Raw genomic sequence first — 20,685 nt, 5'->3', positions numbered from 1 at the left:
AAATATCAGGCTCAAACAGCTTTAAAAATATCTAACTTCTTCAGAGTCTTAAAGCTAGGGAGGAACAGAGTGGGTATTTTATCTCAGGACTGACACCAAATTTCTTGCTCTTCCCGTGGGGTTAGGCTGCTCCTTCCTTAGATTGTGGGAGCGGAGTGTTGGTCTGTGCTGTGCCTCTTAATCTTTGATCTTTGTTCCAGGCTTATGGCCCCTGCGGTCTGATCCTAATCGGGAGACTGATGACACTTTGGTGCTCTCTTTTGTGGGCCAGACAAGGTAAGATGAGTCTGGTGCCAGCTCCAGGTGCTCATGTGAAGGTTGCAAGGTGGGGCAGCTGGTCTGGCTGACCCTGGCCTTCCATTCTGCTGCAGAGTTCTCATGTTAAACGGAGAGGAAGTGGAAGAAACTGAACTGATGGGTTTTGTGGACGATCAGCAGACTTTCTTCTGTGGCAATGTGGCTCATCAGCAACTCATCCAGGTAGTAACGGAGAAAAGGGCGGGCCTCGTTTACACTTGAATTTGACCTAGAGTGCAGTACAGAGCACTACCGGATTTTTGGAAGTCAGTTTTTATGGCTCTAAAAGTAATGTAGAAAGGCTAGGGAAAAAACTGAAATTACCTAATCACCCACTACTGAGAGCAGTTTAATTAACTCTTAACTTTGGAGTTGTTCCTTTTAGCTTTAATTTTTCTTTGCAAACGTATATATGGTCGGCCCTTTGTATCTGTGGGTTTGGATCAGAAATATTTGGGATGGGAATTCCCTGGTGGTCCAGTGGTTAGGACTTGGCATTTTCACTTCCATCCCAGGTTAGGGAACTAAGATCCTGCAAGCCAAGTGGCATGGCTGAAAAAAAAAATGGGGGAAAAAAACTTCAGAAAGTTCAAAAAGCAAAACTTGAATTTGCTGTGCACCAGCAGCTATTTACGTATCATTTACACTGTATTTACAATTATTTACATAGCATTTACATTATATTAGGTATTATAATCTAGAGATGATTTAAAATACACTTAAGGATGTGAGTAGTTTCTAAGCAATTATTGTTCCATTTTATATAAGGGACTTGATTGAGCATCTGCGGATTTTGGTATCGGCTGGGGGATTCTGGAACCAGTCCCCTGCGGATACTGAGGGATGACTGTTTATTGTGTTTATTCATTTTCTTTTATGGATGGGATCATGGCAGGGGGATATTGTTTTCACACTAATTATATCCTGTCTTCTGAGACACATTTTTCCCCCGTGTTATAATAGTAGTATATACTTATTTGGAGAATACTGAAAAGCACAAAGAAGGAAAAAAACTAGTCATAGGCTACCATCCATATATGACTTTTGGGAGCACTTTCAGGGCGCTAATTATTATAACCAGAGTTCTAACTCTGTTCAGATCCTTATCTTAAATCTTTCTGTGATATGGGGGGCATATAGCCTTTTGGCACTTTTGTTAGCTGTGAGAGCCTGATTTCTTCGCACCTCTCAACGCCTGGCAGTCTTTTTAAGTTTGGAGTGACCGTGATGCTCTTGGTTTTTTGCACACCCTCCTCACCTTTTGAGCCGTTCTCCACACTGAGCAGAGTCAGTGATTTGCCTGTGGCAGGTATAGCACTTGAGGGCTTGAGGACTATTGAACTGTCTTTATCTTTTTATCCTCTTGGTCTTCCTTTTAGGCAACAGGCAGTGGTGGGTTTGGTAAAAACCAGAGGGAAGCTTCTGTCAGTTTGTTGAACAAATGTGGGAAGTGCCCAGTTACTGACTCATCGCTTTGTCAGTGTTTTCTAACTGGTGGCCTGAATACTGGCCCCAGCTCACATATCTCTTGTTAAAGGGCTTTCCTGTTTTTTTTTTTTGATTTTCAGAATTATGCTGCTGCCCTGGTTTTGTAATTTACACTAGACTAGACCCTTCAAAAGCTGATTTCCTATTTTATACCAGCCCAATTATTACTAATGATGGATTTCTTCTCTTTTTTTTCAAGGGCAATATTAGGTTTTTTATTAAAATCTTTAGTCTTCCCCATTGAAGCTTCTGAAACACCTTTGTTCAGCCATCAAAAGGACCACATTTTCTGTGTATGAAACCAGAGTTCTGCTTTCTGATCTCTCCCAAACTAGAGCCTTTCCTTTCTCAGAGCTGTGATCCTGCAGCCTCGGCTCGGCATCACACCCTGTCCTTGGTCCTCTAGACCCTGCACTGGGGCTTGAAGACAACCACCCCTCCCCCTTTGGCTCCTCTAGCTTTGAATTACACGTAAACCTTGCTGGCCTTAAAAAAATAACCTTCTAGACCCCAGAACTTCCCTCCAGCTATTTTCCTGTCTCCGTCTTCATCTAGATTCTGGAATCAAAAAAGTCTGTCTACACTGGCTGTCTTCCTTCTCCTGTCTTCACTGCAGGCTGCCTGATATGACCCCTCCTACTAAATTGGGCGCACATTCCAGTAGCTGCTGCCTCTTTCTTGAGATGTGTCCTTCCTGAGCTGTCCACTTCCCTCTTTTCTAACTTTCTTTCTAACCCTCTAAATGTGCCTTCTCATATACTTTTTTTTTTTTGAGGCTTGTTTTTAACTTTATAGTGATGTCTTCTTTTTTTGAATTTTATTTTATTTATTTTTTTATACAGCAGGTTCTTATTAGTTATCTATTTTATACATATTATTGTATATATGTCAATCCAGATCTCCCAGTTCATCCCACCACCACCCACCCCCCGCCACTTTCCCCCCTTGGTGTCCATATGTTTGTTCTCTACAATGATGGGCTTCTTTACCAAATGGAAAGACTAATAACCCTTTGAAGTATTATGTAATCCCATTGTAGTTCATTAGTATGAATAACAGCTTGTAGTGTTTCTGCATCCCCCATAGTGTTTATAATTCTAAAGGGCTTTCCTCTTTAAGTAGAAACTCAATTTTGATAAGTAAGGTGTATTGATACATAATAGTGTTATCAACCTGCTTTTTGTTTTATTTCAATGATGAAATAAATGTATAAAATGTATTCATACATAGTAAAGAACTTGTATATTTTGGATATTCTATTTATTTATTTTTTGGCTGTGCCGCGTGGCTTGCAGGATCTTAGTTCCCTGACCAGGGATTGAACCTGCGCCCTCGGCAGTGAAAGCGCGGAGCCCTAACCACTGGGCCGCCGGGGAATTCCCAGAACTTGGATATTTTAGAGACCTGATTTTTGGGTTGAGAAAAACAGCTAGACTTGTAGTTGCAGGTCTTATTTACTCCGTCGATACCTTTCCATAGGTTGTGTTACCCAGGCCTTACTCAGAGTGAAACAGGCCTTCTCTTTTTCTGCCTGTAGGTATGTAAGCTGTAAGCTGCTTGAAGCCAGTCTTCTTCAGGGCTTCAGCTAAAAATGACATCTTCATGTAATTAATCATTGCAGAACTTTGGAAAAATATATCTATGTGGCAGAGGATCTTATTCTTAGGGTTCCACCAGGGCAGCATTTACCACCTTCTCACCCCTGTTTAGATCCCTGCAGGGGCTTGGAGACATTGCTCTTCTTTCTCTAGATCACTTCAGCATCTGTGAGGTTGGTCTCTCAAGACCCCAAAGCTCTCGTCAGTGAGTGGAAGGAGCCTCAGGGCAAGAACATCAGTGTGGCCTCCTGCAATAGCAGCCAGGTAGTAGTAGCCGTGGGAAGGGCCCTCTACTACCTGCAGATCCATCCTCAGGAGCTCCGACAGATCAGGTTTGTGTTTATCTGTCTGCTCTTTTTGTCCTCCCTGTTCTCTGGGGCTTCTTTGATCCTTGGATTCCTTCCTCTGACATATTCTTCCTTGTTCAGCCACACAGAGATGGAACACGAAGTGGCCTGCTTGGACATCACCCCTTTAGGGGACAGCAGTGGAATGTCCCCTCTTTGTGCTATTGGTCTCTGGACAGACATCTCAGCCCGAATCGCGAAGCTGCCCTCTTTTGAGCTACTGCACAAAGAGATGCTGGGTGGAGGTGTGTTTCTTTTAAGGACCTGGGTTGGGATCAGAATCAGAATTTGGAACAAGAACTTAATGTACCTCTTTCCCACAGAGATCATTCCTCGTTCTATCCTGATGACCACCTTTGAGAGTAGCCACTACCTCCTTTGTGCCTTGGGAGATGGGGCGCTTTTCTACTTTGGGCTCAACATTGAGACAGGTGAGACTAGCACCTTGAGTGAGGGGCTCTTCGGAAAATCTGGAGTACTGGAGTTGGCAGAGTTCTTAGCCTCAGGGTGCTGCTTTTGAAGCTTCACAATCCAGCTGTGTGTCCTGTTTCGTTTCCTTCCTCTTTTCTCTGGATGCCGTTCTTTCTGTAGGCCTGTTGAGCGACCGTAAGAAGGTGACTCTGGGCACCCAGCCCACCGTATTGAGGACTTTCCGTTCTCTTTCTACCACCAACGTCTTTGCTTGCTCTGACCGCCCCACTGTCATCTACAGCAGCAACCACAAATTGGTCTTCTCCAATGTCAACCTCAAGGAGGTGAACTACATGTGTCCCCTCAACTCAGATGGCTACCCTGACAGGTGAGCCTCTTTTTCTTTCCTCAGCGAGAGCCAGGAGTGAGGACATCGTGTTGTTTTCCTCAGACCCTCCCCTCCAGCCTTTTCCTAATGACAAAGTCCGTGACCAGCTGAGATGGGAGTATAGAGCAGAGGTTTGCAAATCTCGGCTATGCAGTAGAAACACCTTGGAAGCCTTTTTAAATGTACAGAATTGTTTTTGAATCCTTCTTAGAGTTTGATTTAGTGGATCTAGGGTTGAGCCCTAGATCTGAATCTATATTTTTAGAAAACCTCGTAGGCGATTCAAATGATTAGTCAAGTTTCAGAACCCCTGATGCAGAGATCTTTATATATTCCCCTGGAGCAGCGATTCTCAAAGTGTGGCTCCTCATAGCCACAGCACTACCTGGGGACGCATTAGGAATGTAAATTCTCAGGCCTCACCCGCGGATCCACTGAATCAGAAACTCCAGGGTTGGACCCAGCAGTCTAGTTTAACAAGCCTCCCAGCTGATTCTGATGCCAGCATGGTTTGATAGTTTGAGCATCACTGTTCTATATTTGAATGCTTTAGTATTAAATAGTTTTTAAAAATCTCAGCCTAGGCCCAACCAGACCAATTAAATAGGAAAATCTCAGGGGCGGGACCAGGCATGTTTCCCAGGTGTGATTTAGCATAGAGTCAGTTGAGAACCACTACCCTGGGGTAAGCTAGTGTAATTCTGCCTTGTTTTCCTTCCCCTTGTGGAGTTGCCTCGTAGAATCCTTTCCTTCCTTGGGTCTACTCACTCTAAACCCAGAACCTTCTTTCCAGCCTGGCACTGGCCAACAACAGCACCCTCACCATTGGCACCATTGACGAGATACAGAAGCTGCATATTCGTACGGTTCCCCTCTATGAATCTCCCAGGTGAGGGCAGAGTAGGGGAGCTGCGGGGGCAGGGGTGCCCTGGGGGTTGGTGTGGAGCACCTCAGACTTCTCCTGAGGGGGCCCTGTTGCTCTGTACTTGTTCTTACAGGAAGATCTGCTACCAGGAGGTGTCCCAGTGCTTCGGGGTCCTCTCCAGCCGTATTGAAGTCCAGGACACGAGTGGCGGCACAACTGCTCTGAGGCCCAGCGCCAGCACCCAGGTGAGGGCAGTGGACAAAGAAAGATGGTGTGAGAGCGGGGCAAACTGTTCTGTAAAGGCTCAGCTAGTAAATAGTTCTGGCTTTGCAGGTCATATGATCTCAGTCACAACTACTCAACTCTGTCTGCCATTACAAAGGCAACCATAGACAACAGGTGGGCATAGCTGGGTTCCAATAAAACTTTATTATTTATTTAAGAAAAAAAATTAAATTAATTTATTTTTGGCTGCATTGGGTCTTCACTGCTGTGCACGGGCTTTCTTTAGCTGAGGTGAGCGGGGGCTACTCTTCGTTGCAGTGCACGGGCTTCTCATTGCGGTGGCTTCTCTTGTTGCGGAGCATAGGCTCTAGAGCGTAGGCTCAGTAGTTGTGGCGCACGGGCTTAGTTGTTCCGCGGCATGTGGGATCTTTCTGGACCAGGGATCAAACCCGTGTCCCCTGCATTGTCAGGCGGATTCTTAACCACTGTGCCACGAGGGAAGTCCCAAAACTTTATTTAAAAAAAAAAAAAAAATTATTTATTTGGTTGCCCTGGGTCTTAGTTGTGGCAGGCAGGGCCCTTAGTTGCGGTTTGAGGACTCCTTTGGTTGCAGCTTACCGGCTCCTTAGTTGAGGCATGCGTGTAGGATCTAGTTCCCTGACCAGGGATCAAACCCAGGCCCCCTGCACTGGGAGCACGGAGTCTTAACCACTGCGCCACCAGGGAAATCCCCAATAAAACTTTATGAAAACAGGCAGTGAGCTGGATTTGGCCCCCTCATTAGAGGCTTGAGAAGAACTTTGAGTAAGCGTGGCTGTCGGTGATTTTGCTAGTTGGTAGCCTTGCCTGATGAATAATTCCTTTTCTCTTAACATCAGTTTGGGTGCTTTGTGCAGGGTATGGGTAACAGTGCAGTATAATAGGTAAGAGCATGGCATTTGGAGTCTGACAGAACTGACTCCAAAGTTTATTGCTAGCTGCGTGACCTTGGGCAACTTCAGTTTTCTCATCTGCAAAATGATAATAGTGGGACAATATGGAGCCGCACATCACAGACCCAATGGAGATGTTAGCTGATCGTTTTATTCCACATATTCTCTGCCTTCCTTGCTCGCAGACATCTGTGGTATGGCTTCTTCCCTTAATCCAGAGTAGAAGGTCTTTACGTTTTTCTTTTTATTTGCAGTGCTCTCCTGCTCCTCCCATTGAGAGAGTGGAAGCCTGTCACTTTACTAGGTCACCTGAGTTTCTCGTTAGCTTTCTTGATGTCGTAGCATCACTGTTTTAGTGCTCTTTAATGCTCTTACGTTCTGGCGGTGTTTTGGATGCTGTGTTAATACCATATGGAATGTGGATCCTTAGCCTTGGTCCCTGAGTCCTCTTTGAAGCCCTCTGTTCTTTAGGCTCCATGCAAGCGGCCAGCCTTAAGGTTTCCTCGTTCAGACTCAGCCACTGTTCCCTGATCCTGCCTGATGCTCACACTGTTGTTCCCAGCACCCGTTCTGCTTTTGAGAGGGGTGATGTGTGTTCTCTCTGTTCCCAGGCCCTGTCCAGCAGCGTCAGCTCCAGCAAGCTGTTCTCCAGCAGCACAGCCCCTCACGAGACCTCCTTTGGAGAAGAGGTGGAGGTGCATAACCTCCTTATCATTGACCAGCACACCTTTGAAGGTGCAGATGAGCTCTTTCTGTCATTTTGTACCTACATCCTCCCTAAGCTAGGCTCTTCTGGGCTCTGCTGTATTCCAGAATTTGATGGACACTGGCAGACCATCCTAGGAGGAGCAGAAAGGGGTGGGGCCTCTGAGTTGGCCGTGAGTCCAGAGTGCTGGGCCTCCTCAGGTCAGAATAGGTTGGTGAGGAGACAGGAATAGCAGGAGGCAGATCTACTTCGAGCTGAGCTGTGGGCCTCACAAGTACAGAAGCGTGCTTGCGTGGGCATTGTCAGCCAGTCGCGTCTCTTCTCCTCCCTTCTAGTGCTCCACGCCCACCAGTTCCTGCAGAACGAGTATGCCCTCAGCCTGGTCTCCTGCAGGTTGGGCAAAGACCCCAACACGTACTTCATCGTGGGCACGGCCATGGTGTACCCTGAAGAGGCGGAGCCCAAGCAGGGTCGTATTGTGGTCTTTCAGTATTCAGATGGTAAGCGGACACAGTCTCCGGCTTTTGAGAGATTTGGAACTGGGAATGTAAGCAGACTCTTTTAGGTTTCAGTCTCAGTTACGCAGAGGAACTTGGGTTAATTGCTGTGACGTGAGACTCATGATGTTTCTCTTAAGCTCTTGATGATCTGAATGAGTTTTGGAGTATGTGAGCAGAGGCACAAATAAAATCTAGCACGTGTTTCTTCCCTTTTCACTCTTTGAAAGGAAGGAAAAACGGGGAGAGGTGAACTATGAATAAGAGAACATGCCGACCAGAACGCGAGTTAGGAATCCTAGTAGGAATCCAGGGTGTGTTTCCCACTTGGCTGCTCAGCCTTTAAGGTCCTCTTCCCAGCGTCAGCACTTTGAGTTCATTTCTACATCTTTTCCCATCTCCCCTACTCAAGATGGTTCTAAAGACTAGCTGTCAGCCCCGAAATCTCAGAATAGATGGCTGAGATGGAATTTGGTCTCCATCTTGAGGGAGAGATCTGGAGTCTCAGGGTGGGAGACACAACCTGAATGCTGTGTAGAATCACTGCACATTTGGGGTTCACACTTCCAGTGGTGGTTAACCCCAGTGTGTACTGACTCTGTATTTCCTGCTTTCAGATGAGTGGTTTTGGGGGCAGGAATTAGAGCCAGAGGGGAAGCATGGGATTCTTTTGATTAGTTAAAGTATGGGCTCATAAAGGAGACTTAAGAGTATCTTTTTTCCCCTAGGAAAACTACAGACTGTGGCTGAAAAGGAGGTGAAAGGGGCTGTGTACTCTATGGTGGAATTTAACGGGAAGTTGTTAGCCAGCATCAACAGCACGGTGAGGCCCCTCCCACTGGTGTCATGCCTTAGGCCTCACACCATTGTCCACAGAACATGTTTCCCTTGTATTTCCTGAAGCTGCACGTGTATCACGATTTTAAGGATAACAAAGTAGTGAGTATGGAGGATGGGGTTGGGAATATGGGGAGCTGGGGTTGGACCGGACAGCAGGTTTGGTTATGTGAAGCCCGATCACATCATCCTAAGCGCTGCGGGAATTGAGAAAGGGGTAGGAGCTATGGTCCCTGCGCTTAGAATGTCTCGTGATGTGAGAATATTTCATCTGTGGAACAAAATGAGCCAAACCGCATTATCCTGACTGAGTACATCCCTGAAATACTAGGCCTGTGAAATATGCCACTTCGCTTCCGGCATGACCCCACCTCCTCCCTTGCAAAAAAAAATGAGTTTCATGGTCAAATGCATTTGGGAACTGCTGTATCCTGTATCCTCTTCTTAGAAGCTTCACGGTGCATCTTATCATATTACAGGTTCTGAGAAGATCAAGAGTAGAGAGACATTATTTAAATACTTTAAATCGACATTCATTCAAGAAGTATTAACTGAACACTTGCAGTATACCAGGCACTGTTTTGGTAGTTGGGATGTAGCAGTAGATGAAATGGACAAAGAGCTAGCCTTCTGGGGCCAGTGAGCAAATAGAATACATATGTGTACCCAGGACGATGAGAAATACATGGTGAGAAAAACGGGACAGAAAGCTGAAGGAGTACCAGAGCAAGCATGGGAGGTGGCACTGTTTTGTCACGCGGTCAGGAGGGTCTTGCTTATACAGTGGCATTCGGGCAGGTTCCTAAAGGAAGGGAGGGAGCAAGCCATGCCTCGGTCTGGGAGAAGACAAGTGCCAGGAGTCCGGGGCCAGCCTGCCTGCACTCTGCACAGGTGGGCGCTGCTGGGTGACGGGAGATGAGTCTGAGAGGCAGCGGAGGGCCAGCACTTGCGGAACCTGATAGGCCGAGTGTGTAAGGACCTTGGGTTTTACTCTGAGGGTGATGGAGACCTCTAGAGGGTTCGAGCGAATGAGTGACATGACTGTAGTTATATTTCGAAAAGCTCATTGCGCATCCTGGGAAAGGTCGTAGGGGACCAAGAGTAGAGGCAGTGAGATCAGTTAGGAGGCTCTGGTGATGATCCAGATAGCAGTTGATGGTTGCTGGGGGCAGGGTGCTGATAGAGGAGGTGAAGGGTAGTCAGATTCTGCAGATGTTAGTATTGAGGGGCTCTGGTGATGGATTGAAGATGAGGCGTGAGAAGGGAATAAAGGGCCAAGAGTTTCGGCTTGAGTAACAAGGATGGTATTGCTCTGTACTGATGGGGGGAGATTGTGAGTGGAGCAGGTTTGGAGGGGAAAGGAAAACTGTTCTTTACTCACAACACTTCTGACACCATATGTATGGGGTTTTTAATCCCTATACCAACCAGTTTTCCAACCAGGCGTCCTATAATTTAATTGAATTCTGACATTAGCCACCCAGAGTTAGTGTCAGACCTCACAGGTTTAAGGGCTCAGTCCCACAAGACTGTCCTTACTTCAAACCCCAGTCCCAAGTAGTGGTCCCCAAACTTCTGTCTGACTTGGTACAAAGTCAGGGGTTCCCCAAATTCCCCACCCCCCCCTTAGGTTTGATAATTTGTTGGAAGGGCTCACAAAATTTGAAATGTTTACTTATATTTGGTGGCATATTACAAAGGATTTTATAAAGGATACAAATTAATAGCCAGATGGAGAGGTGCGTAAGGCAAGGTCCAAAAGGGTCCTGCGGGCAGGAACTTCTGTCTTCGTGGAGTTGGAATGCACTACCCTCCCAGTATGTGGCTGTATTCACCAACCCAAGAACTCTCTGAACCCCATAGTTTAGAGATTTTTATAGAGGCTTCTGTATATAGGCATGATCCATCATTAAATCAGTCTCCAGCCCCTCTTTCTTCCCTGGAGGATGGGGGTGGCGCTGAAAGTTCCAAGCTTCTGTTCATGGCTTGGTCTTTCTGGTGACCAGCCCCCATCCTGTAGCTATCCAGGAACCACCAAGAATTGCATCATTAGAACGAAAGACGCCTATCACCTAGGAAATTCCAAAGGATTTAGGAGCTCTGTGTAAAACATTCCTATTAGGAAATTACAAAGGTTTTAGGAGCTTTCTGTCAGGAACCGGGGGCAGAGACCAAATGTATATTTCTTCTTATGTTGCAGTGGGGAAACCAGAGGTTTGGTTTTGAAAATGCTAAGTTTCAGTAGTCATCTCAGTGGAGATGTCAGGTAGGTAGGTGGATGAGAGAGGTATGGGTTCTAGCAAGAAGCAGATTGAAGATACTAGTGTGGCAGTTACTAGGTGGCATGTAAAGCTGAGAGTGGCGGAGATCATCTGAGATCACCTACCTGCTGAGAGTGGGTAGAGGAGAGATCTGAAGACTGAGCCCTGGGGCCCTCCAGCCTTTCAAAGTTGGGACGAGAAGGAAGATCCAGCCAAACAGAGAGGAGGTGCCTAGTGAAGTAGGAGAGGAACCAAGAAAAGTGTTCTGGAAGCCATGGAAAGAAAGTATTTGAAGCAGGAGGGAAGTGATAAACTGCAGGTGCTGTCGGTGGGTCAGATAACATAAGGATCGAGAAATGGCCATTGGTTTAGCTCTTTTGGTTGAGTGGTGGGGATGGAACCTGACTGGAGAGGGTTCAACCAGGGCGAGGAGGCGAGGACAACTAGGATCAGGAAACCCTTCCCAGGAGTTTTGCAATAAAGAAGAGAGTAATGGGGTAGCTACAGGGGAATGTCAGCACAGGAGAGTTTTTAATTTTTTAAATTAGGAAATACTGCTGCACATTTCTAGCTGATGGCAGTGGTCCATTAAAGGAGAGTTGCTGGAGCCATGTGTTGAGTAGCTAAGGGGCTCTAATGCACAGGTGGTCTAAGCAGGTGGAAATCCTCCTTTGGTTGTGTCCATCTTCTGTGAAGTAGCTGAGAGGAAGGCTGGAAGAGGAGGTATTAGAGTTTTTATTTAGTTAGTTAGTTAGTTTTGGCTGTGTTGGGTCTTCATTGCTACGCGTGGGCTTTCTCTATTTGTGGCGAGCGAGGGCTACTCTTCGTTGCGGCGCGTGGGCTTCTCATTGCGGTGGCTTCTCTTGTTGCGGAACATGGGCTCTAGGTGCCTGGGCTTCAGTAGTTGTGGCTCGTGGGCTCTAGAGCTCAGGCTCAGCAGTTGTGGCGCACGGGCTTAGTTGCTCCACGGCATGTGGGATCTTCCCGGACCAGGACTTGAACTTGTGTCCCCTGCAATCGCAGGTGGATTCTTAACGACTGCACCACCAGGGAGGCCCATGGTATTAGAGTTTTGAGGAGAGTGGAGGAGGTATGAATTTAAAATGAGACCAGTCATGCTGGTTGGTGGTTTTTCCTCAGCTTGTAGTTGAAAATTAATTTTACCGAAGTCTGTTTTTGTTGGGTGAGCATGATCGAGGGAGAGAGGGGCAAGGGAGTGGAGAATCCGTAAGACAAGGATTGTGGTGATGGACTCTGGGCATCTGAGAAGCAGTGAAACTGGGGACAAAAGATTCTGGAGTTATTTTTAATGACAGGCTCTTAAGGGGTGACCATAGGAATGGACAAAATACGTGGGGAAGGGGGGGGGTCAGAAAAGGACAGAGATCAGGGTATTGGAAGGATCTTCTCTGTGAATATTAAAGTCACCAAGAATTACTGGGGTGTTATGTTAGGAGAGAGTGATGGCCTGGGGGTGGAGATGTGACAGTGGGGTAGTTGTCTGGTGGTGTGAACTTGAGAACTGGCATGTTTAGGAGGCAGGCAGGATGCATGGAAGGCTGTCCTCCCTGTAGTCCCAGTGGTACGAGGGACAGTGGGAGAGAGAATAGCCAAGTTGAGAGGGCCACAGAGCCCTTTTGAAAGATCCACATTTCAGTTAGACTGACAAGGGATCAGCTAGAGAGCAGGCTGCCTGTGACTAGTGACCATGTATTCCAGAGGGTACAGTGAACAGATGCAGGAATTGGGAGGGGTCAGATTATAAGACGTCCGTTGCTGTGTAATAGAAATACAGGAGCCACATGTGTAATTTTAAACTGTCTAGTAGCCACATGAATAAAAGTTCAAAGTAGGTGAAATTAATTTTAGTAATGTATTTTATTTAACCCAGTACATCTAAAGTATTACTTGAACATGTAATCAATATAAAAAATTATTAGTGAGATAATTTTACATTTTTTTCATACCAAGACTTCCACATCTTGTGTGTGGTTTACACTTAAAGCACATCTCAATTTGGGCTTACCACATTTCAGGTATTTGTAGCCATGTGTCTAGTGGCTACCATATTGGACAGTGGGGATCTAGGACCTGTTGGGTTGAGAGTGGGAGTCTTGGATTTTGGTGGTGTCTGACCTTGGTCCTGACTATCTCCACGGCAGAAAGGGAGGCTGGGAGTATGAAGAGGGGCGTGTGGGGTGTGTTCCCAGGAGCGTGTGGAGCTCTTGGCCTCTACTTTACTCCACTCTTGGAGGACTGGAGGCCCAGTCAGGCTGGGCTTACCCCAGTCTGGGGTGTTCTGGGCTCCCTTGACCCTGCCAATGGAGGTGTGGTAGCCCTTGTAATTATTACGAATGACTCTTGGAGTGCATACCTGTGGAGCTAGGGTCCTTTGGACACATCTCGAGAAATCGTGGCTTAATATATTCTGTCCAGAGTGTCTGCATGTGCAGAGGCCATGGGTGGGGCTGCCTGGACCCTGAAGGGTCTGCCAGGGCTGGGCTGTGCCGAGTATCTGTTCATCTATCTGCTGATTCTAAAGCATCTTCATTCTTTTGGAGCTGTAGTTGTAACTGAAGAAACACTGCAGTGGAGAAGAAAAAAGGGGTATTTTTTTCCCTTTGGATGGAGGGGTGGCCACAGACTCTTGTGCTTTAGAGTCCTTTAGCTTCTGTTGGACTTTGCCATGCTGTTTTCTTTGCTCATCGGGTTCACTTCAAAAGGTGCAAGGAATGTATGAGTTTTGAGAAGGGGTTAGAAGAGGCAGTTGGTTGGGAGGTGATCTTGTTCCTTTCTGATCAGGAAATTGGAGATGGATCCTCTTTTTCCAGAGCGATTTCTGTAGGTCAGTTACCAGACTTCAGTCACAAAACCATCTCTTGTCACATGCATAGTATTACTTGCATTAATGTTTACTTAATGTTTTTCTTTACCCTGACTCATTTTCTTATATAAAGGAAAACTTTGTATTATTAGTTTCATGGGCTCATTCTATTTTCATTTTTCATAAATACATAATACTGAAATTAAAAACGTTCATGCAAGTTCCACACCAAAGCACTTCACACCCCACATTGCACTTGGATAAATGATGCTGCAGATGGAGGCTTAAGGAGGGTTCGGGCCCCTCGAGTTGACAGAAGTGCAATGCCCGTGCCAGGTGCGGCTTTACGAGTGGACGACGGAGAAGGAGCTCCGCACCGAGTGCAACCACTACAACAACATCATGGCCCTGTACCTGAAGACCAAGGGCGACTTCATCCTGGTGGGCGACCTGATGCGCTCGGTGCTGCTGCTGGCCTACAAGCCAATGGAGGGCAACTTCGAAGAGGTAGTGGGGCGGGGGCAGACTGCTCCCTTAAGCTGCGACCCCGCGGGTGTTTCTTGGTGGTGAGGGATAATCAAGCCCAGTGAGGGCAGAAATGTCGTCCCTGGAGCCTACATTCTGCATCCATTAAGTGTTCTGAGAAACCGCCAACAGCTCTGAGTAGGCTCCATTTCTAGGCTGAGTTGGCCAGACTGTGGGGAGAATCTCTCTGAAGGGGTGGTTGTTAAACACGGGGCAGGGCAGGCTCTTGGCCAAGTCTCAGCAATGGCTTCCATGCAAACTGCTGATTGTGTTTCCTTTTGTACCTTGTCTTTTTTAAGATTGCTCGAGACTTTAACCCCAACTGGATGAGTGCTGTGGAAATCTTGGATGATGACAATTTCCTGGGGGCTGAAAATGCCTTTAACTTGTTTGTGTGTCAGAAGGATAGGTGAGTGACCAGCTGTGGGTATGGTCTGTGGGGAATGAGGACGCTGGGTCCTCTCTCAGGCTCCGGTGCTCCTCTTCACAGAGGGTTAGGGTTTCCATGAGGCAGGCAGGCCACAGAGATGAGCTCTTCAGGCTGGATCCTCTGCTGTGGAGCGGGTGGGCTCACTGGGGAATCTGTCTGCTGCACGCAGTCTTTGTCAGGGCCCTGTCGCGGGGACAGAAGTCTGGGTAGTGAGTTTCTCGCATTGCCTCGCAGCGCTGCCACCACTGACGAGGAGCGGCAGCACCTCCAGGAGGTTGGGCTCTTCCACTTGGGCGAGTTTGTCAACGTCTTTTGCCATGGCTCTCTGGTCATGCAGAATCTGGGCGAGACCTCCACCCCTACCCAGGGCTCGGTGCTCTTCGGCACGGTCAACGGCATGATTGGTAAGGGTGACCTCTGTGGGGCGCACCCCGTGCAGGCCTCCTTCCTGAGAGCAGCGTTCCCATTTTGGGGGACGAGGGAGAGCAGGGTTTCGCGGAGGAGCCTGTGGCCAGCTCTTCCTTCCTCGTGCTGCTGCCTGGGCTGCCCTTGGCGGGCAGTGCCCACTCTGCAGCTCCCTGTTCCCTTTGCTTCCTCAGGCCTGGTGACCTCACTGTCAGAGAGCTGGTACAACCTCTTGTTGGACATGCAGAATCGACTCAATAAAGTCATCAAAAGTGTGGGCAAGATTGAACACTCCTTATATCCTTCCCAGAGGTGCCCCCTTGCTAGGAAGCACGTCCTGACCCAGGCAGAGAGCTATATTACCCTAAGCAGCCTCTGGAAACTGCTGTCCGTTTAGGAAATGTCTTGACTAGGTTCCCGTGGGGAACAGGCTTTTAAAAAACCTTATGGAAAATTTCAAACACACAGTAGTGGAGAGAACAGTGTATTGAATCCCCATGTACTTATCACCCAGCTTCACTGGTTCATCTTGAAAATGTACATTTTTGTTCCTGAAATGTGTCTGCCTCTGGCCTTTCTGGTGTTGCTTGTCAAACGTAAGTTTAGATCACAACTTCAGAACGTCCTTTCAGAGATCTTGTTGGAGGCAGTAGTGTCTGAGGACCCTCACTAGAGAGGCTAACGGAAGAGGGGAAAAGCAAAGAATGTGCAAACTCCAGAAGCCCAAGGATCAGCCCCCATGGGACACTTAAGATCCAAGTACTGCTGGAAGTTGGTTTATTATGGGAGAGAGACAAGGAGCCCGAGGGAGGCGGGGGGTGGGAGGCGGGAGGGGCGAGGGGCGAGGGGCTCCTGCTATGAGTCCGTGAGGGAGGAGGGAGGCTGATGGGTTGGTTTTTGCCACAACCCGCAGGACTTTTGGCACATCTCTTGTCTTACTGAGCCTCTGTTTGTTTGTTTGTTTATTTTTGGCTGCATTGGGTCTTCGTTGCTGTGCACGAGCTTTCTCTAGTTGTGGTGAGTGGGGGCTACTCTTTGTTGCGGTGCGTGGGCTTCTCATTGCGGTGGCTTCTCGTTGCAGAGCACGGGCTCTAGGCACGTGGGCTTCAGTAGTTGTGGCTCGCAGGCTCAGTAGTTGTGGCTTGTGGACTGTAGAGCGCCGGCTCAGTAGTTGTGGCGCACGGGCGTAGTTGCTCCGCGGCATGTGGGATCTTCCCGGACCAGAGCTTGAACCCATGTCCCCTGCATTGGCAGGAGGATTCTTAACCACTGCGCCACCAGGGAAGTCCCGAGCCTCAGTTTATTAATCTGTGAAGGTCAAGACTAGACTTAAAGAGTGGTTCGTCCCAGGCAAGCATCCAGTTCACATGGAGCACTTGTAAAAAAAAAAAAAAAGAAAAAGCCATCCATACACGTCCAGGCTCTGAACTAAGAGTCATATTTGTATTTTGTTTTAATCTGTATTTTTTTATTTTTAAATTTGTTTTGGCCTCGCTGCACGGCTTGCGGGATCTTAGTTCCCCAACCAGGGATCGAACACACGCCCTTGGCATTGAAAGTGCAGAGTCCTAACCACTGGACCACCAGGGAATTCCCTGTATTTTTTTAATGTTATTTTGACGATTACTCTAGTTAAGAACCATTGGATGAGGTAATAGCTTATAGGTCTTTGAAATTCTAACACTGTCCCAAAGGCCATGTGATTTTTAGTTGAAAATGTTGTTTCCTGTTTATCCTGGTGATAGTTTTAGATTGTGGTCTTGTGCAGAGGTGGGGGTGACTCATAGTAAGGGTACTTATTTCCAGATAATTGGCACTTTCCTTAACTCACCTGTCCACCTGGAGATCCTTTCATACTGAACGGAAGACAGAACCAGCCACAGGCTTCATCGATGGGGACTTGATTGAGAGCTTCCTGGACATCAGCCGGCCCAAGATGCAGGAGGTTGTGGCAAACCTGCAGGTGAGCTGCTCAGGGTTTAGCCCTGGGCCAGTTTCTCAAGTCCCTTGCAGGGCCGGGCATACCAGGAGGCCGGGAGAACTCCGGGGCCTCCCCTCCCTCGGTCCCCACGTGCTAACGGCCCTTTTCAAGTTTTCTTCTACCCACGCGGGAAGGTGGGGTCCAAGGGCAAGGAGATAAAGCTGAGGCTCGTGGGTTCCCCCGTCAGGCAGCAAACACTGTAACTTTAGCAGTGAGGGCACATTTGGGCATGTCTGGGATCTCTGGCAGACCCGTGGGAAGGGGGCAGGGTCGGGATCCTGTAGGGAAGAGAAGTTTCCATGGCGCTTGGGTTTGGGGCATTGCTTACCGGACATGGTGCCTCTGGGGAAGTATATACTGGGTGGCAGGCTCCGGGCAGCTTTGCTGTCAACAGACCTTGCTGACCTGAACCCCCAAGGAGAGGTGTGGGCTTCCGACTGTGAGTCCTTCCTCCCTGCCATGACAGTGGTAGAATGGGGCGCCTCCCTTGTGGTGGGCATCCCCTTCCTCAGGGGAGGGAGAGCACCCTCTCAGCCCTCACAGCCTCTCCTCCTGCCCCTTCCTCGTTGCAGTATGACGATGGCAGTGGAATGAAGCGAGAAGCCACTGCGGATGACCTGATCAAGGTTGTGGAGGAGTTAACTCGGATCCATTAGCCGAGGGCAGGAATCCCCTTTCCCAGGCCCTCTCTGAAGGCTTAGCCCTCCTGCTCTCCTCCTCCTCCCCTGCCGTTGTCTCTTGGCTATGGGAAATCTTTCCCTAGGCCAGCTGCCCTAGAATCCACGGCCTACCTGTGTGGAAACAGGGATTTTGTAGAACTAAAACCAGTTTGCTGGAGACCTGGGAAAGGACTGAAGGTGAAATATTTTCTCCCTGGATTTTTACCAGTCTCACATGATTCCAGCCATCACCTTGGGCCACCAAGCCTTGATTGGTGTAGCCAGTTGTCCTCCTTCCAGGGAGCAATTTTGCAGCTCTTTGGCTGAAAGGAAGCTCTGTGTGTGTGTGTGTGTGTGTGTGTGTGTGTGTGTGTGTGTGTGTGTGTGTGTGTGTGTGTCTCCCACACTCATGCATTGTCCTCACTATCTTTTTATTTAGGTTGGGGGTGTGGGGAGGTTGTGGGTAGCAGGGAGGAGGGGCGGGAGGGGTTCGTCGTCTTTGAAATGAGAGCTTCCTTTGCTTTCTTCTCTTGCCTCTGAGAGCTTTGGTCTGGAGGGCTGACCACCAGACAGTGGGCTGCTTGAGTAGAAAACCTGCAGATGGTGGATGATCTCCAAGCCACAGCCTTTTTGTCTCTGGGGAACTGCCTTCTTCAGAGGGAAGGAGGTGGGGGGACGTGAATTGGTGGTTAGTTTCTGAGTTTTACCTAATAAAGTAGAGTCTAAGAAGGATCCATTTGTTTCTGCTTTTCTTACCCTGCTCGGCTCTCCAGCATCCCAGTCACTCTGTGCCCAGTTTACTGCAAGCTCCATTCCCTCCTTCACAGCCACTGCAGCAGTCCCTTGTCCTTGCTGCTGGAACGCTCCTTTCAAGTAGCGAACTGTCGTCTGCACATCTCCTTTGTCAGGTGATCGCTCTTGGTGGGATCCCAAGGATGGTGGATGTCAGGTTTTTGAAATTCAGTGGTCTTTGGTTGCCCTTGACTCTGCAGTCATTGTTTGATTCCCAGGTGCCTGTGTTAGTAATGTGCGGGGCCTGGGGGTTGCTAGGCCTGCCTTTCCTTATGTCATTTTACAGCCAGTTGTATGTGGAACATTCAGCCAACTAGCCCCCCAGGCACTGCTCCTCACGCACTGCCCAGCTTCCTGTTGCCACATGGGCTTTGGATTCTGATTTTATTTCTCCTGGTTTAATTGAGTAAACTTTTGGTGCCTTAGGTTTGAAAATACAGGAGAAGGGCACATTTGGGGTTCACCCTTCTATCCAGCACACAGAGCCTGTCTTCTTTCAGCTCAGTGGGTCAGAGTGTCTGGGCCCATATTTCCACCAGTGATCCAGTGGGAATAAAGGCTGCTCTGTCCCAACAGTGGAGCAGGGTTGATCCCAGGCATATTGGCTGGCTCCTTTAAGACCAGCCTTTGATACAGTGTCAGGAAAATTGTGGTTTCAAGTTCAAACTGTGGTTTTGAGAGATTCTAGCTTAAAAGGAAAAGAGCAAGGAAGCATCTCTGCTTTGGGGGTCTTCCGGAGTAAGTTTCCTTCCCTGGAAGCATTCCTTGTGTTTCTTTACGGTTCTTTTCTCCTTACTCTCCTGGGGTTTCTGAGGGTGGAGGATAAGGGTCTTAGGGGAAAAAATAATCATCTCTCAAAAACCACAGTTTGAACTTGAAACTCAACACTGTGATTTGAATTCTTCAAGTCATGGTTTGAATTGAAAAGGCTGCCCCCATGCCAGAGACCAGCTTTAGTGAGGCAGGCAAGCAACGGCCTCCAGATTGTGATGATTTAAAAAATGTAATCCTAGATGGGAGGATTGACTATAAGGTGCCAAGGTCAGAAAAACAGAATGTGGTGGGATTATGATTCTGATGCTTTTCAGTGGTCTGACCTGCAGCCACGGAGACCTGCTACGTTCAGTAGAAGGTTATTACTTAACCAGTGGCTTCAGTCTTGACTCTGGAAACTGGAGTCCTTGTAGTTTTTTGTTTCCTACAATCCTGGGTATATTCACTCCGGACTGAATTCCAGCAGTCCTTTGGAGACTGATGCTCTACTGCCACACTCCCACATCCCTCTTAAAACCATTAATCACCTCTCCCAGGGTGAAAGTTTGCCTTTGGAGCGTTGCTACAGCCAGCTGGAATGGCTCCTTTCCATGTAGGCGCTGATGAGCTCGCCTCACTCCAGGCCTCTGCACGAATGGACCTTTGGGAGAATAATAGAAACACTGACTCATCACATGACCATTTGGAAGGGTCACAAGCCAGAGGCCTTCTTTCTACAGCCAACAACAACTTGAATCCTCCGCCCTCGGTGGAGGGTCCCTTTTGTAACTGAGAAGCCACAAGCCACAGAACTGGGGAGGAAACACTGAGGAACTAATAAGTGCCCAAACTGGTCCTTGAAGATGAATGATATTAAGTGAGCGACTCTCAGGGTCCAAACTCTGAGAAGCCTCAAGGGCAAACAAACCAAAAGACAAGGAAAGCAGAAAATGGTGAAAACCAAACTAAAGACGCAAACGATGTGAGGAGCAAGGTGAATGCCGTAAGGTCAAAGAAATGGGAAATGAAAGAAATGTCAGGGGCTGTTGAGGAAGTTTCTTTCAAAATTCACTGGTAGGAATTTAGTCTTAAATGTCCTGAGCTCCTCCTGCTGAGGGTAGATGAGGATTTTCTTTAAGCACAAACTTGCATCTCAGTCATTGCAGCTGCCCACTGACCAATATGGAGCAAAGCCTGCCAGAGTTACAGGGATGAGCTATGGAGGGGTTGGGGCACCCTAAAGTAGTCGAGTTTAGAATGGAGAAAGCTGAGGTGTGCGGAAGTGTGAGAGAAGATGGCACAAGGAGTGCCAGGTGTGTAAAAGGAGCCTTGTCCCGTGTAAATGTGTTAAGAACTTGTGGGTAGCTTTTAGGGCCAGGAAGAATGGGCACTTATTTGACATTGAGTGGTGGTCTAGGTAGGAATGATAAGGGCAGTGGTGCGATATATTTTGCAGGCTCAAGT

The 20,685-nt window shown here is 47.9% G+C and overlaps 1 protein-coding gene across 1 annotated transcript in view; it reads left to right on the top strand.

Annotated features, from left to right (window-relative positions):
• The window catches only part of DDB1 (damage specific DNA binding protein 1), a 29,744-nt gene extending 11,690 nt beyond the window's left edge, over positions 1 to 18,054 (top strand). The window contains exons 11-27 of the mRNA XM_082843792.1: positions 201 to 276; positions 372 to 480; positions 3,537 to 3,715; positions 3,812 to 3,975; positions 4,054 to 4,161; positions 4,322 to 4,529; positions 5,323 to 5,418; positions 5,528 to 5,639; positions 7,163 to 7,286; positions 7,593 to 7,757; positions 8,483 to 8,577; positions 14,013 to 14,183; positions 14,501 to 14,610; positions 14,866 to 15,035; positions 15,231 to 15,333; positions 16,876 to 16,999; positions 17,590 to 18,054. Coding sequence (XP_082699918.1) covers positions 201 to 276; positions 372 to 480; positions 3,537 to 3,715; positions 3,812 to 3,975; positions 4,054 to 4,161; positions 4,322 to 4,529; positions 5,323 to 5,418; positions 5,528 to 5,639; positions 7,163 to 7,286; positions 7,593 to 7,757; positions 8,483 to 8,577; positions 14,013 to 14,183; positions 14,501 to 14,610; positions 14,866 to 15,035; positions 15,231 to 15,333; positions 16,876 to 16,999; positions 17,590 to 17,673 — 2,198 coding nt within the window. The 3' untranslated portion in view covers positions 17,674 to 18,054. The remainder of the gene's footprint in view (positions 1 to 200; positions 277 to 371; positions 481 to 3,536; positions 3,716 to 3,811; positions 3,976 to 4,053; positions 4,162 to 4,321; positions 4,530 to 5,322; positions 5,419 to 5,527; positions 5,640 to 7,162; positions 7,287 to 7,592; positions 7,758 to 8,482; positions 8,578 to 14,012; positions 14,184 to 14,500; positions 14,611 to 14,865; positions 15,036 to 15,230; positions 15,334 to 16,875; positions 17,000 to 17,589) is intronic.
• Positions 18,055 to 20,685: the final 2,631 nt, after the last annotated feature.

Source organism: Leucopleurus acutus (genome assembly GCF_964270905.1).
Source record: "Leucopleurus acutus genome assembly, chromosome: 8".
Lineage (NCBI taxonomy): Eukaryota > Metazoa > Chordata > Mammalia > Artiodactyla > Delphinidae > Leucopleurus > Leucopleurus acutus.
Note: the sequence above shows the minus strand (reverse complement) of the source record. Positions and strands in the feature narration are given on the sequence as shown.